The sequence below is a fragment of the Kryptolebias marmoratus genome, linkage group LG5, assembly GCF_001649575.2.
Source record: "Kryptolebias marmoratus isolate JLee-2015 linkage group LG5, ASM164957v2, whole genome shotgun sequence".
In the NCBI taxonomy this organism is placed as follows: domain Eukaryota; kingdom Metazoa; phylum Chordata; class Actinopteri; order Cyprinodontiformes; family Rivulidae; genus Kryptolebias; species Kryptolebias marmoratus.
In genome coordinates this window covers 5,192,101-5,206,909 of record NC_051434.1, presented here as the reverse complement: position 1 = coordinate 5,206,909, position 14,809 = coordinate 5,192,101, and the positions used below count along the sequence as shown (strand labels likewise).

The 14,809-nt window shown below is 44.7% G+C and overlaps 1 protein-coding gene across 2 annotated transcripts; it reads right to left on the bottom strand.

Moving 5' to 3' along the window:
• Positions 1–6,622: 6,622 nt before the first annotated feature.
• Positions 6,623–13,908, bottom strand: anp32e (acidic (leucine-rich) nuclear phosphoprotein 32 family, member E). Of its 2 annotated transcripts, none has more exons than XM_017429663.3 (7): positions 13,716–13,908; positions 11,020–11,169; positions 10,071–10,193; positions 9,814–9,976; positions 9,592–9,719; positions 8,950–8,989; positions 6,623–8,872 (listed from the first exon to the last, which is right to left on the bottom strand). In XM_017429663.3, exons 1-7 carry the CDS (start codon positions 13,767–13,769, stop codon positions 8,787–8,789), a joined length of 744 nt encoding a protein of 247 aa, XP_017285152.1. In that variant the 5' UTR covers positions 13,770–13,908; the 3' UTR covers positions 6,623–8,786. The 2 variants fall into 2 exon arrangements, with proteins under 2 accessions (XP_017285152.1, XP_017285153.1); XM_017429664.3 differs by having other exon boundaries at positions 9,628–9,719; positions 13,716–13,907.
• Positions 13,909–14,809: the final 901 nt, after the last annotated feature.

Genomic DNA, 14,809 nt, shown 5'->3' with positions numbered 1-14,809 from the left:
AACACTCACCCTGATGCATCAGAGAGTGTGTGTGTGTGTGTGTGTGTGTGTGTGTGTGATCATGTATGCATGCGTGAGCATTTCTTGATGACTAATCTGCCGCCGTTATGTGTGCTGCGTTTGTTCGTTGCTGCAGGAAACACGGAAAGCCCAGATCCACGTTAAAGGAACAGATTTTGTGAACCCTCTCCTCTGTCTGCTGCACCGTTTTATTCCTGCAGGATCGTTTTCCAGGATCAATGAAGCAGACATAAAGTGATTCGTGTGCTCTCTGAACAGATTCAGGGCTCTCTGTGTTTCTAACCTCCTTCTGCAGCTGGAAGCGCAAATGATGTGAAATTATCATAATAATTTTCTTTGATGGTGAAAGTTTGAAAGGTAATTGCTCAGCTGTCAGCCAAAGAAGAGGCAGAGTCCGAGGCTGTTTCCCCCGATGTTACCTGTGTTTAAAACCACTGAAGATCAATCACAGGCCTCACTTTACAGCATTCCCCTACAGACGCATCGTTTGTTCTCAAATAACAGAAGGAACGGCTCAACAACACCAGAAAGAGTCTGAGATCATCGTCCAGCCTCTGAGCTTCTCAAATACCAATCTGATGGCATCTGTGAAAACCAAACCCCATCCAGAGAGACACTGTGTCTCAGGGATCTGTTGCTAACATCTGTCACGGTTCTCAGGGGTTTGATTTAATTTATATCTGGTTTCTTTTGCTTAGTTTTCAGTTTTGGTTGTTTTTGATTAATGCGGATTAAGACTTTGACCCAGTTTCCTTCCTTCTTCTTTGAATTTAGTCATTCCTGTTCCTTTGTCCTCTTGTCCAGCTGCTCCTGGTTTCTGTTTGTTAATTGAATCTCAGCTGTTCACTACGTGGTTAGTTTCCTTCCTGCCAAACTTGTGTTTAGTCTTGTTGGGTTATTTCAGCCTTCCAGAGATCTGTCTGTCTGTCTTCTGCTGCTTCAGGTTTAGGAGGGAAACCCAGACCTCCCTCTCCAGCTCCTCCTGGGGGATCCTGAGCTGATCCCAGACCAGAGAGGATACAGAATCCCTCCAGTGAGTTCTGGCTCTGCACCGGGGGTCTCCTCCCATGTGGGACATGCTCGAAAAACCTCCAAAGGGAGGCGTTCAGAAGGCATCCTGATCAGATGCTCTAACCTCCTCAGCTGAGCCTTTTGGTGCGAAGGAGCAGCTCGACTCTGAGTCCAGACATCCTTCAGAGGAAGCTGCTTCCAGCTGCCTGTATTCAGGATCTTGTTCTCTCAGCCATGATCCACATCCCATCATCACCACAGGTGAGGACTGGACCAGTAAACTGAGAGCTTTGCCTTTTGGCTCAGGTCTTTCTTCACCACAACAGACCAACACAACGCCTTCATTACTGCAAACGGAGCTCCGATCCGTTGATCCGTAAATCCGTCTCCTGCTCCATCCTTCCATCACTCAACAAGACTTTCAGATTCATGAACTCATCCTCGGTCCACCTCCTCCGGTTCAGAATCTCATCCCTGCTGCTTTAAAGCCGCCTCACTGAGGACTGAAGGTTCTTCTGTTTCTCCGGATGCCTCCACAGCACTCAGTTCTTCTCCGTTTTTTGGGGGGGAAAGACGAGTATATGTTACTAAGAAGCTTGTTTCACGTGCAAACAGCGAGCGTCCACACACTGTTTAGCGCTGCTGCTCAGAGGTCTTAAATATTTTAAACTCCTGCCTACAACTTTTTATGGAGCAGAAGCCAGAATGGGCCGACTGGAAAGTGACTGGTACCCCACGAGTTTCGGCTTCAGAGCAGGTTTAGCTCCATGTGGCCAACACCATGTTCACTTTATATTCAGTAAATAACGAGTTTTTAGGATCAGTCAGCCACTCTGACCTTGAAGCGATTTGTGCGCTGAGAAACCCAGGAATATCAATAATTTGGGTGTTTTTTTGCTCTGTTTTGATTCCAACTCACAGTATATTGAAGCGCTGATTCATTTTCTGGGTGTTTGGGTGAAATAACTAAACAATCCTCCGTAACGAGGCCCCGAACAAAAATCAAATGTGACTTCCTGCTTCAGCCATGAGCCCGAGAACATGATAACGCGTGTTCTTTAACGAGGTTATTTACTGGGAGACGATGGAGGCTGAATCATGTTCAGATCAGAGCTGAATAAATTATTTAGACCGATTCTCTCTCGGTGTGTGTGTGTGTGTGTGTGTGTGTGTGTGTGTCATCACGCTCGCTTTGCCGTCTGATGCTTCCAGTTTAGTTTTCTTCTCTCTGCAGGGGGGGGGGGAGGGGGACAGGGGGTGTTATTACATGTTTTATTAACACATGCACACACTAAGGCCCGGTGTAGCAGGTCAGTGTTACAGTTTGTTCTCAGGATTACAGAGTGGGGGGGTGGGGGATGGGAACCGTGTGACTCAGAGCCCTGCAGCGTCTGTTCAAAGCCTCGACCTCGTTTATTCATCTCAACCTCGCCTCTTTTACCGTTTCCCTTCCTCATTTTACTTCCCTGCTCCCTTTTTTTATTTATTTTGTTCCCCTTCCTCATTTAAAAACACATCGTCTGCATCTGCTTTCTCAAATCTTTACCGTCAGTCGGTCCGCCTCATGAGCTGCAGTCCTCGGAGGCCATTTAATGAGACGACTATCCTCCAGCTGAGCACAGAAAACGGAGGAAATTGATTATTTTTGACAAATGTGTCAGATTTTGCGATAGGTCCTCATAGCTCGTTAGGCTCGGATTTGGAAGCGCAGTGAATTGGACGGTTTTAAATCAGGTGCAGAATATATCCGATTATATTTCAGGACAGTCTACAGCTGATCAGACCAACAGATTCTTGTGGGTTGTCACAAATGTTTGTTTTTAAACAGCGTTACCTTGAAAAGATTACAGAACGGCACTTCTCTGGTGGACGAGCCGTGACCGATATTACCAAAAAAAAGTCCAAACATTTGACTTTGTCCTAAAACTTCCTGTTTCTCGTCTCCTTCTCTGTGGAGATGTCCTCCTCCACATTCAACTTTCTTTTAATATTAAAAATAAAACCACTGCTGCAACAAGGTCCTGTTTTTTGGGCGAGACGCCGCAGTAACGAGGGTCGGAGCGGTGCTTCTCTTTGAAGTGATCCGAACCCGAGTTCATGGGAAGGTTTTCATCTTTCAGGAAGCCAAAAAATGAAACTCCAGTGTTTTTTCTGGCTGGTTCAAACGATTAAGTCCAATGAACTGAGCTATATTGCACCAGTATTCATCCACTCACTGATGAATGGCTGAATGCTGTGAACCTCAGCGTCATACATCAGGGGCGTCACGGAAAAAGCCGCAAACATCTGAGTGGTTTCTTCAATGTCCGGTATTCTTTTTAAAAAATAGTATGCATTTTTTTTATTTTACAATGAGCATATTTTATGATTTTCTTTCAGCTGATGTTGGTTTTTTGTTGAGATATATTAGTACACAGACACACATGAATAATAAATAAGCAGATAAATATGAGGAGGTTGTGATCTGAGGCCTGTGGAGTGATGTGGACACACCCTCCTCATCCTCGGTTTGGGTTGCTGCCTGTGTGTGTGTGAGTGTGTGTGTGCATTTGTGTTTTTAAAAATATCACGACAACCAGGAGGCTTTCAAGTCGAAGAGTTTAAATATTTCAAAAGAGCTAAAAACACGGGAAGACGACACGCAAACGGACAGGAAGCGAAACCTCTGAAGCACAACTTCCTTCTGCAGCTGATTGCTGTTTTTATTTGGAGGAAAATCTAAAATCCTGCTGTTAAAGAGACCCTCCCTCCAGGCTGCCATCTGAACCTGAACCCTGCAGCTCGCAGCAAAGCCGGAGTTTTATTTTCCCACTGAAGGTTTGGCAGACAGGCCGGCTCCTCACAGACAAACGTCCAAATGGACTTTGTATTGATTGGTGGGAATGCTTCAGGGAAACTGGACGGGATTATTTAATGGGCTTCTGTCCGAACAAACACATTAACAGACGTTCAGCTGAAGGCCGTGATGTTTTCACCTGTTAGCAAAATATCTAACAGGATGGATTTTTCTGACGCTCTCAGAAATCAATCAGAGATGCAGAATTTTAATTCTGAATGACTGAAAGGGATTAAAACCAGAGGAACTGGAGGAAATGCAGCTGAAATGTGTGGAATAAGTTCAAGTTAAAGCAAACAGAACAGAAGCTAGAATTAGCAAATCACAGCTAAAAGCTAAATGAAACAGAGCCATAACAAAAAGCAAACAAATTGCAAAACTGTAGAAGGAGCTAAAGAGATCTTAATGTATTTCTAAGGGTAAGGGTTTTTTGTAAATAAAGTGAAATGTTTTAGAAAGTATAAAAGTCAGAGAACTTTCCTGTCTGTTCGTTTTGATTTCAGAGAAGTTAGCGATCATTCAGGAGGGGCTCAGAGTGGAGCCGCTGCTCCTCCTCATCGAGAGGAGCCAGCTGAGGTGGCTCGGGCGTCTGGTAAGGATGCCTCCTGGACGCCTCCCACCAGGAGGAGACCCAGGGGGAGGCCCAGGACACGATGGAGGGACTGTGTTCCTCGACTGGCCTGGGAATGCCTTGGGATTCCCCTGGAGGAGCTGCGGAGAGGGAAGTCTTGTTTTTTCTGTTCAGGCTGCTGGATGGATGGATGGATGGATGGATGGATGGATGGATGGATGGATGGATGGATGGATGGATGGATGGAAGGATGGATGGATGGATAGTGGAAACTATAAAACACTCGTGTGAATCCTGAATCAACATTAAACATTAGGAGTTAACTTTAAATAATGATAAAGTAAATGTGATAAAAGCCTTTTAATAACTCTGGGTCACATGGTGTGTGTGTGTGTGTATGTGTGTGTGTGGTGCTCTCCTCCTCCTCTGATCGTCAACAGAAACAATCCATCGACTGATTGATTGTTGCTGCTTCAGTTCTGATTTCTGATCAGTGATGAGCTTTTCTTACAAACAGATCAGAGCTGAGACATGAATCAGTCACACACACACACACTCCCATCAGAGTATCATTAAATCCAACTTGATGACACGTCTCCTGTAATCACCTGACCTTCGCTGACCAATCGAAGCCTCCGAACCACAGCTGAATAATAAGCAGTTTGAAGTGTTTTCTCCTGGGAGGGGGTCAGACAGGAAGCTCCCAAAGGAGGCTGAGGGTGTGTGTGAATGTGTGTGGTCGCAGCTGTTGCCTCCATTAAAGGACAATTTATCTGTTTGAGCTGTTTAAATGCCACAAATTGGATGAAGAGGAGGAGAAAGGGGAGATGTCAGAGGTTAGGAGTGAGCAGCCTCCTTCCCTCCTTCCCTGCTCCCTTGCTTCCTAATCAGGACACACCACGGGGGTTTCTTTTCTCTGTTCACCTTCCTGTTGATGAACGACTGAAATGTTCTGAACTCATTTCTTCAGAAGCAAAATCCCACAAAAGAAAATATATTTAAAAAAAAACATAAAACGTAAATTAAATAGTTTGGATGTAGATAAATGAACAGAAAAATTAGGAATTATCCCTTAATTTCTATCTAAAAGTCTCCTCAGATATTGATGTAATTAAAGTACTGAAAAAAAATGAAAATATCAGGAGAAATATTTCAAGAAAAGGAGAGCAGCGCCCCCTGCAGGACAGACTGTGAACATGTGGTTTAATCAATAATCAGCCAATAAAGAAATAAAAAACATCCCCAAACTTCTGAGATTGAAGATTTATTAAAAATGATTCAAATAAAACAGAAACAACTCGGATTCTTCGGTTTAAAGGGATGATACGTCAGCTTATTTTCACCACACTGAAGAATAAAAAAACACTTTCTCAGCGACATGAGATAAAATCCTGATTCTAAGAGACTAATTCATATTTTTGGCACAATATCTCCTAATTATGACACAGCTGCTTTTACCGATGAGACACTTTCTCATCAATATGAGACGCTAAGTGGTAATAATGAGATAGTGTCTCAGATGTCTGATTGAGGATACTATCTCATAATTATGGCTTAGAATCCAGAAATGATAATAAATATGGAGAAAAACTGACTTCATTTCTGTCATTTTTAACAAATAAAAAGCTCAAACATGTTTTATTTTTTTCCTCCATCTCTGGTTTGTTTGCTTGATGATTATTAGCACGTCATTTTACCTTTTTTTTATTTATTTGCTGATAAATTCCCAGGCTGTAGTTTGATTTGTTGTCACTGTTTAAACTTTTGACTCTTTGTTACAGTCTTACCTCTAAGTGTTAGATTTACACATAAACTTTTTATTTGAACTATCTTGATTTTTAAAAAATATAAATATGACTTTTTGCTTTAATTTACATATAATTTATTGTCCAAACTTTTATTTTTCCTTATGTAGAACTCTTTGTGGGACTTCAGCTGCACCAACTTTATCTCTTTTAGAGATGATTTTATTAAATCAGAAATCTGTAAACTGGTTGTTTTACAGCTAACAGAAATAAACTTCATATTTTTATACTTTTGATGCTTCTTTAAATTGGTAAAGAATTATTTGAATAATAAAAGCTGATTATCTCCTGATCCACTTTAACTCAGCAAAGACAAACGGGGTGAGTACGAGCTTAAAGACACGGGAGGAGCAAACAAATCCAACATTGTAAACCGGATTAAAAGTAAATATAGTCGTATTTTAATAAACACTGTAGGCTTATCTGACAGAGATCATAAAACACAGCAGAAAGCTCGTATCATACAGGCGTGTTAGCTGGAGCCAGGATGTAAAAACGACTAAATAACAAGTGGATTGTTTTGAGTCGTGATGGTTTTAACCACCTTCGGGGGGGCGGCGGGGCGGGTGGGGGAGTGGTAGTTAGAAGATGAGTCACTCTGTTATTTATTAGGATAAAAATATTAACAGCCATTGATCAATAAACACATGAACCAAAAACAGAACACTTTAAAACAGAAAGAAACAAAAATCCACAAAGCTAACACTTTGTTCCACTCACTCACAGTCTCCACGAGAAACAAACCTACAATAAATCACACACACACACACACACACACACACACACACACACACACACACAGGGACATCAGGAGTAGGGTGTCTTCTGTGGACCTGAGGTTCAGCAGGTCGATGGTTTCTAACTTTAAACCGGTGACGCCTCTCCTGACGGGCTGGGAGGTCATTTCTGTTTCAGGTTTGCAGCTCAGGACGTAAAGAGACAAACGGGTCAGCTGGCGCCTCCGGAGGACACGGTCAAACACGAAAAACTCACAAAAGTTTGAACACAAACCAGAAACTGTACAGATTGGAGATGCAGACGATGCTTTTTTTTTCCTGCAGCAACACATAAAACAGCCCAAAGAACTCCACCAGGTACTGACTACGAAGAGACTCGTTACCCTGCGCTAACTGGGTGCTCACCAGGTTCAGGGTTGCCAGACAGGAAATGACAACGGTGTTGTGAACATGAGGACAGGAGGGAACGGCGGGGAAGGTGCCCTGCAAGCTCTGATCGGACGCTGTGATGAACGCTGGGTGCTCAGATGAATAAAAACCAGTTTTATTTCGATGCACGATCTTATCTTATATCATACGGACCCTGAAACTGTTGTATAAAAAACATAATTACTGTATATCTGGCAACACTGAGCAGGTACTGACCGAGTAGCTGCAGGGACCGGGCTGAATTATGGAGTGACTCGTCACCTGGTACCTCCTGGGTGTGTACCTGGTACGTACCCTGATAGTACAGAGTAACAGCCAGGTAAGTACCAGGTAAGTACTTGGCTGTCTTATGTATTACTACCTTTGTATTGAAGACCAGTTCATGTTTTTTTTTTATGATCTAACTTGTGAGATTCTACATGATTCTGCTGGACAAAAAAAAAAACTCCACGTGTGAAACGATCCGACCGCACCTGAGCCACAGGCGTGGTAGTCACAGGACGTAACCGTGGCTCAGTGTGTGAGAGCTTACCCTGTTTCTTGTTTTTAACGAAAGGCCCTACGGTCGTTTGTTTCGTCTATCTGTGGACGTGGAAAAACCATGAACCGGCCTTCAGACGGACAGGACACAGCTCCGACACACACACACACATTTATAAATAAATAAATAAATAAAGCGGTGCGGACATGAAGGTGTTTCGTCTGAGGCTGCAGGCAGACTGACGGGTTAGTTGAACACAGGTTAGCGCTCACGGCACACAAAAGAGGAGGGACTCAGTTTGCTGTGAAGTGGATTTTAAAGGTTTGTTCACAGAGAAAGCTTCTTGTGTTGGTGCTGGTCCTGGAAAATATTACCTTCTCTTCTTCTTCTGTTAAATTAAGCACCAGCCGAGTGACAGATTCGAAGCTACTAAAACAAATCCAACCAGCCATTTTTTTTTGTGTTTGATTTTAAAAAGCCAACAAACATTGAGGTCGGCAGGGTTTTCAAAGTTGTCCCTGAAGATCTAAAAGAAATAAAAATCCTTTTCTGGTCGATCTCTTGTGCTCTGAGGACCTGATGAGTGGGTTCTTACGAGGAGGAAGCCAGACTTCAGATGTTGGGAGGAGAGGAGGCAGACTCGGAACCTGAACCGGGTTTTAAAGGGAAACGTGTGGAGTCTTCAGCCGGAACCAGCAGGTAAAGTTCAGATAAAATCTTTCTGTGTAAATTTTTATATTTGATCTAAAAACAACACGTGATTCTACAACAAACTGAAACCAACTATCTGAAGACGCAGCGGTGCGGCTGCGGCCGGGTCCGGTAGGAGGACTGAAACGGACAGAGACGTGGGGGGAGGGGAGGGACGACAAGCAGACAGCGGTCAGGGGACGGACTAGTTGTCTTCGTCATCCTCGTCGTCCTCGCCTTCGTCGTCCACGTCTCTCTTCCTCTTCTGTCCGTGAGCGCCCGCCTGTTCCTCTGCGGAGACAAACCGGACCGATCACAGCCGGAACATGGCGACGGCTTTCAGCTTCAGCCGGAACGTCACAACTCACCTTCTTCTTCTGCATAGTCATCCTCATCGTCGTATTCTTCCTGCAAAGAGACACAAAGAGCTGCTTAACGTCAGCTGGAGACAGAAGACAAGCAGCTGAAGACAGGATCCAGGTTATCATCCAACAAACCAACTCTGACTAAGACAACTGTCTGCAACACACACACACACGCAGAGGTAGAAGCATCATGATAATTATGATAATTATGGCGTCAGCGGAGGCCATTTTGGAGCTGACTCTGATCCCGGACGCGTTTACACCTCGAATGAATTCATCAAACCAGCCAGAGAACTGAACTAAACTTCAAACCTCTTTAAAAGGCTTCGTGTCAGACTAAAACTCCTGACTATCGCTGCCGGAGACTGAAGGTGTGTCGCCATGGAAACCAGCGATAAACAAACACCTACAGAGGCAACAGTCGAACCCGGAGGTCTGTGAGAAACTGAAACTATCGGCAGCAGTTTGATATTATTTCCTGCAGCCGAAGCAGGACTCTGTTCTCTGCCTGGCTCAGCACAGGTGCATGATGGGATGGGAGGGGAGGGGCTCCACCTACAGGCTAAAGGCGTGTTGCTCAGCACAGGTGCATGATGGGATGGGAGGGGATGGATCCACCTACAGGCTAAAGGCTGAGAGGCCCACCTGATTGCCCTGGTTCACCTGAAAGCTCAGCCCCACCTCTCCTCCTTCTGAGCCATCCTCATCATCCTCGTCGTCGTCCTCCTCACCGTACTCGCCGGTTGGCCCCGCCCCGTCCTCGCCGTCTTCATCTGCGAACAGAGACCGCGCCGCCGTGAAGCCAGGGGCACACCGAGGCACAAGACTTCGGCGACAACAGAGGAAGCGCGGCGTCGGGCGCCTCACCTTCATCGTTGGCTTCGGAGTCCGGGGCCTCGTTGTCCTCCTGATCGAAGCCGTCCAAGTAGGTCACCTGAGGAAGCAGGTCGAAGACGCTCTCCCTGTAGTCCTCCAGAGACGTGATCTCACAGTTGAACAGGTCCAGACTCTGCAGGCTCTTCAGGTTTTGCTGCAGGACGAAAGCAGCATCTGAGCGTCTACAAACATCTACGCCGTTTCTGCTGAAGCGTAAACGAGCTGCAGAAGAAGAAGAAGCGACTGACCAGCGCCTCCAAAGTGTTCAGCTCCTTGATCTTGTTCCCGCTCAGGTTGAGGTAGGTCAGGTTGGGACATTTCTCCGCCAGAGTCTCCAGAGACCCCGACAGGTTGTTGTCGCTCAGCTCCAACTGAAGGAAGAGGAGGAGGAGACGGTCAGAAGAGCCGAGGCTGCATTCAGCAGCCGAAGAGCTAAAATCAAAACATCAGCTGAAATCGAAACAAACCAGAGAAACTCTAAGAGCTGCTGGAGAGGCTGAAACTGAGCTGTTAAAGGTGGCTAAAGGCTAACTGTAGTTAAAGACTAGCTAAAAGCTAACATCAGCATAAGAAGACAAAGATAAACCAGATTTCTAAGAGAAGAAGGTTTTTAAGGAAGTACAGAGATCTTGAAGTATTTTTATGAGAAAAATATTTGCAAATAAAGTTAAATATTTAGAAAAATATGAAAGTTATAAGAAACAAAAGTCAGAAAACTCATTTCCTGAATGAGCTGAACCACAAAGGAAATTACTTTCTTGTGTTATCCAGCAGTTTATACATTTATACATGTAGTTTGTACATTTATATGTGTGGTTTATATATTTATATATGTAGTTTGTACATTTATATATGTGTCTGCATCATTTTACTGAATAAATTCAAATCAAGCTGAATGTTTTGATGTATGAAAGGCTAAAAAGGAACAAAGTCTGCAGAAAAACAAAGAATTCACACAAAAAGTTCCCGTTCATGAAAGGAATTTTAAAAGTATTAATAAACAACAAGCAAAAAAAAGTAGCAGGAAACATGTTTTAATATTGATTAATCAGCTGATTATCTAAGAACAAAAGGAGCAGGATATCTGAAGCACACGTTGAGGACACCTGGTGGACAGACATGGACATCACCCCGAGCTGCCGGTGGAAGCTGTCCTCGTCTCCTGGTCTTTGGTCCCGGAGGAGGACGGGTTCTTACCTTGCGCAGTTTGGGCAGCGAGGGGAGCTTGGCCAGAGAGCTCAGACCCACGTTGACCATGCTGAGGAACTCGAGCGCGGCGAAGCCGTCCGTCAGGCCTTCGACCTCGCCGTCGGCAGAGCGACTGTTGTCCACGACCAGCTCCACAATCTGAGAGCACAAACAGAGCGGACAGGGCTTTTATTTTGAAATTCAACACATTGCGTTAGTTGGATATCAACCATCTGTAAACTTACTGTATTACAATCTGTGTGTTTATGGAAACATTGTTTTAGTTTTTAATGACATTTCAGGAGGATAAACAAACACATCCCACAGGTGCACGGTTATTTTTACTCATTTTATTTTAATTTGGAAGAAATGTCACAGAAGACAGATTTTAAACCAGAATCTGACAGATTTCTATCACTCCATAACAATAATCTGACTATATTATTATTCTTCCTTTATATAATTCATTGAATTCATCAGACGTCAGCTTGTTTCTGCTTGTCGGCTGAAGTCGCATTTTCCTTGACAACCTTACAAAAATGTGAAACAACGATAGTCGTGGTCTATAAACTCAAACTTCTAAAGTCTGGAAACACTGATGTTTTGTCTGTAAACAGTTTTCCTGTTTTTATAAGACAGCTGAGGAATGTCTCATCAGAACTGTTTGTTCTCCTGAACCTCCCGGCTGCGGCGGCGGCGGACCTAAAGGTTTGCTCACCTGTAGTCCAAACCTGACGCCTCCAGATTTTTGAGATAATTAATAAATAATTATTAGTGCTTAATTTGTCTGTCACTTCACTAACCTGACCTCTAAAACCCATGTGACGTCACTGCTGATTATTTAATTAAAATTAAATAGGTTTGTCTTCATTTTGTGTTTGATTTGTCTAAAATAAACTCATCTTCTAACGAGAAACGATGATGTTGCAGATTCCCAGCCTAAACCGCAACAAATATTAGCGGAATGTCTGCAAAATTGACCGAACTACAGCCATCTTTTTTGGTGCTTGCTGGCTGCGGCAGCCATCTTTAATGGAGCTGCCGTCAGGACATTCGTCTCGGCTCAGTCTTGGTTACTACCACGCCACATTTTAGGCCAATATGTGTGAAATCGACTGAATTAGAGCCATTTTTTGTGTGTCCTTTAGGGTGACAGTTGGCCTTGGCAGCCATGTTGAAAGGAGCTGATGTTCCAGTGCTTCGTGGGATATTTTGCTAACAAGAAAAGCTTAAATAAATAAGAACAAGTGGAGCAAAGAGTGAGTTTTTTTTCTTGTGGTGAACTGGGTGCTGCTGGTGAAGGACTCGGCTCAGGCTGGTGGCTGCTCTCATTTCCCAGAGTTCTTTGGGGTTTTTTCCTGCTTATATAAGCGAGCAGAGAGGAAAAGCATCAGCCCGCAGCTCCACCATCTCCGCCGTCAGTGCGCAGGCTTTAACCCGCTGTAATCTGCATTCAGAGCGGAGGTGCTGCAGGAGGAGGAGGTGGAGGAGGAGGAGGAGGATTCTCTGCATTCACCATCTGCCGGCTCTGGCTTCCCCCGACATGTAAAACATGACAGCAGCGTCTGATCTGCTGGAGTGAACGAAAGTTGGGGTGCTGCTGCGTTCAGGGGCAGTCGGGTTTCACAGCGTCCACGCAGCCCGAACTGTGAGGGCAGATCAGCCCGAACCAGTGGGCTGATTCACTGGTACTTTACGGCGCGGGAGTAACGCCATCTTGTCCCGTTACATCGTCCATTAACCCCCCACCCCCACATCCCCTCCACCTCCACCTCCAACCCGAGCTCTCGCCACCTGCTCGGGGCGACAGCCGGTTAGCGGTCCGATGCGGCATTTTTTTTTCTTTTTTTTAATCTTAAAGCTGTTCTCGAAGGTGGCGTGTGGAAACATTTGTCCGTCGTGGCTCAAAATCCACGTCGACCGCGAGTCTCGACGGCTAATCCGCTTTCTGTAACGGGAGGAGGTCGGTAACGCGTTACCGCTCCTCCGTGACCGACCTCTGTCTATGCGCGACCCAAACCGACACACACACACACACACACATTAGAAGAGAGAGAAAAAAAGAGCCAAGAAAACGAGACGAATCGTGTCGTGAATTCATCCGGAAACAGTAAAAAGTGAGAAAACGAGTCTAAATCGAGGCGCTTCCGTCGAAGTTTGAAACCGCCAGAGACTTAAAATGTCCGCTCGCTCGTCTCCAACGGTCGGCGGAGTCAGTTGTTGTTGACGTGCTTATCTGAGCCCCGAGCAGCCCGCTGCTAATCTGAAAACCGTCGGCACCATTTTGTCACATTTCAGCCCGCTTTATCCCCTTCCGCTAAAGCCGAGCTGCCCGTGAAAAGTTCGCCCCCCCCCCNGGTCCGTGGCGGGCGCCTCGGTTACAGGTGAACGGATGCTGATCATTTCTACCTCGGTGAGAGACGACGGGATTTCACCGGAGAGCGAGGGGGGCGGGCAGGCGGGCGGACGGACCCGAGCTGCGTGAGATGCTCCCACATTTCAGCCGAAACCCGCCGCTGCGAGCTGAGATCGTCAGCTGGTCAATATTTACAGTTTCTAAAAGAATTACCCGGACGCGGTGATAACGAGTGAGCGGGGTTCGTGAGAGCTACGGAAGGGGCGCAGCGTGCCCGGGCTCCGGACCCACACATCACGGACTATTTCGGGCAACAATAAACATGTTATTAAAGTCTTAATTCGTTTACCTCTGCCGGGCTCCGGTTCCGCAGCTCTAAAGTGATCCTCTTCTTCATTTCCATGTCGAAATATGTGTCGTAGTTGTTAAAAAAAGCGAGCGAGGAACAATTAAGAAAAGTCCCGGGGATCAGAGCAGCGCCTGCCCTCTTCTGCTGGCCGCAAGTTGCCTACTGATCCTCCATGATACCTCGCGCCCTGCCCCCTCCACTACGGCCCCGCCCCCTCCGCTCGGAGTGGGCAGAGCGCGTCAGCGTGTCGCCACTGATTGGCCAGCGGGCACGTCAATCATGATTGATCGGGTATTAATCTTATCCCAAGATCAACCGACTAACCTGAGAGTTTCACGATGGATGCGATGATAGATTGGTTAAAATAATTTACATTTTAGACGCCAACACAGCAGCAGATCTCATCATCTCTCAAATATATACATATAAAGGGTAACTACATGTGATGATTTAACTATAGCACTCAAAAACACCAATTTTTGTTCCATATATTAAAGGTATTTATTGCAAACTATGAAATCAAACATAAAAAAAGATGATATCAACTATATCAACTGGTGCAAATTGAAAGCGTTAACTCCAGTTGTTCTCCGGGAAATAATGAAATGCAGGTATGCACTCAATGTAAACAAAGCACTTTAATCTGCATAGTTTCTTCGAATCTGAGCATAAATGTGCACAAATACGTCAAAATTTGTCAGACTTGTTGATCCCAAACGGCTCTCCAGCGGTCGTCGTCTTTGTTGACCTATTTTTAGTCCCTTCAGCTGCTTCCATAGATAAATGCATGTGGTGTCTGGCAGCTGTTCACAAGCTTTTAATTTAAGGACCATCATTATAAGAAAGATTTTGTAGATGTTTTCTTTTATATAAATATATATTTTGACCGGTTTTTATGACATAACAACAAGCATCTTAAGTCCTAATATAAGTTTATAAAGCAATTTAATCATTAAGTTCTCAAAACCACCCAAACTGGGATGTTTAATTGATAAAAACAACCAATAAATTGAATCAGAATCTATTTCTGATTAATTTCTCTGCTCATCTTTCTCTGTTGCTTTCAGTGTTAGACTTTAAATAAATGTATTAAA

Excerpts from the sequence above, each read along its gene's own strand:
- anp32e (XM_017429663.3), bottom strand. The coding sequence starts at position 13,769 with ATGGAAATGAAGAAGAGGATCACTTTAGAGCTGCGGAACCGGAGCCCG. Across the intron at positions 9,977-10,070 it reads TGAACACTTTGGAGGCGCTG|CAAAACCTGAAGAGCCTGCA; the intron begins GTCAGTCGCTTC and ends TTCGTCCTGCAG. Across the intron at positions 8,873-8,949 it reads TGACTATGCAGAAGAAGAAG|AGGAACAGGCGGGCGCTCAC; the intron begins GTGAGTTGTGAC and ends TTGTCTCCGCAG.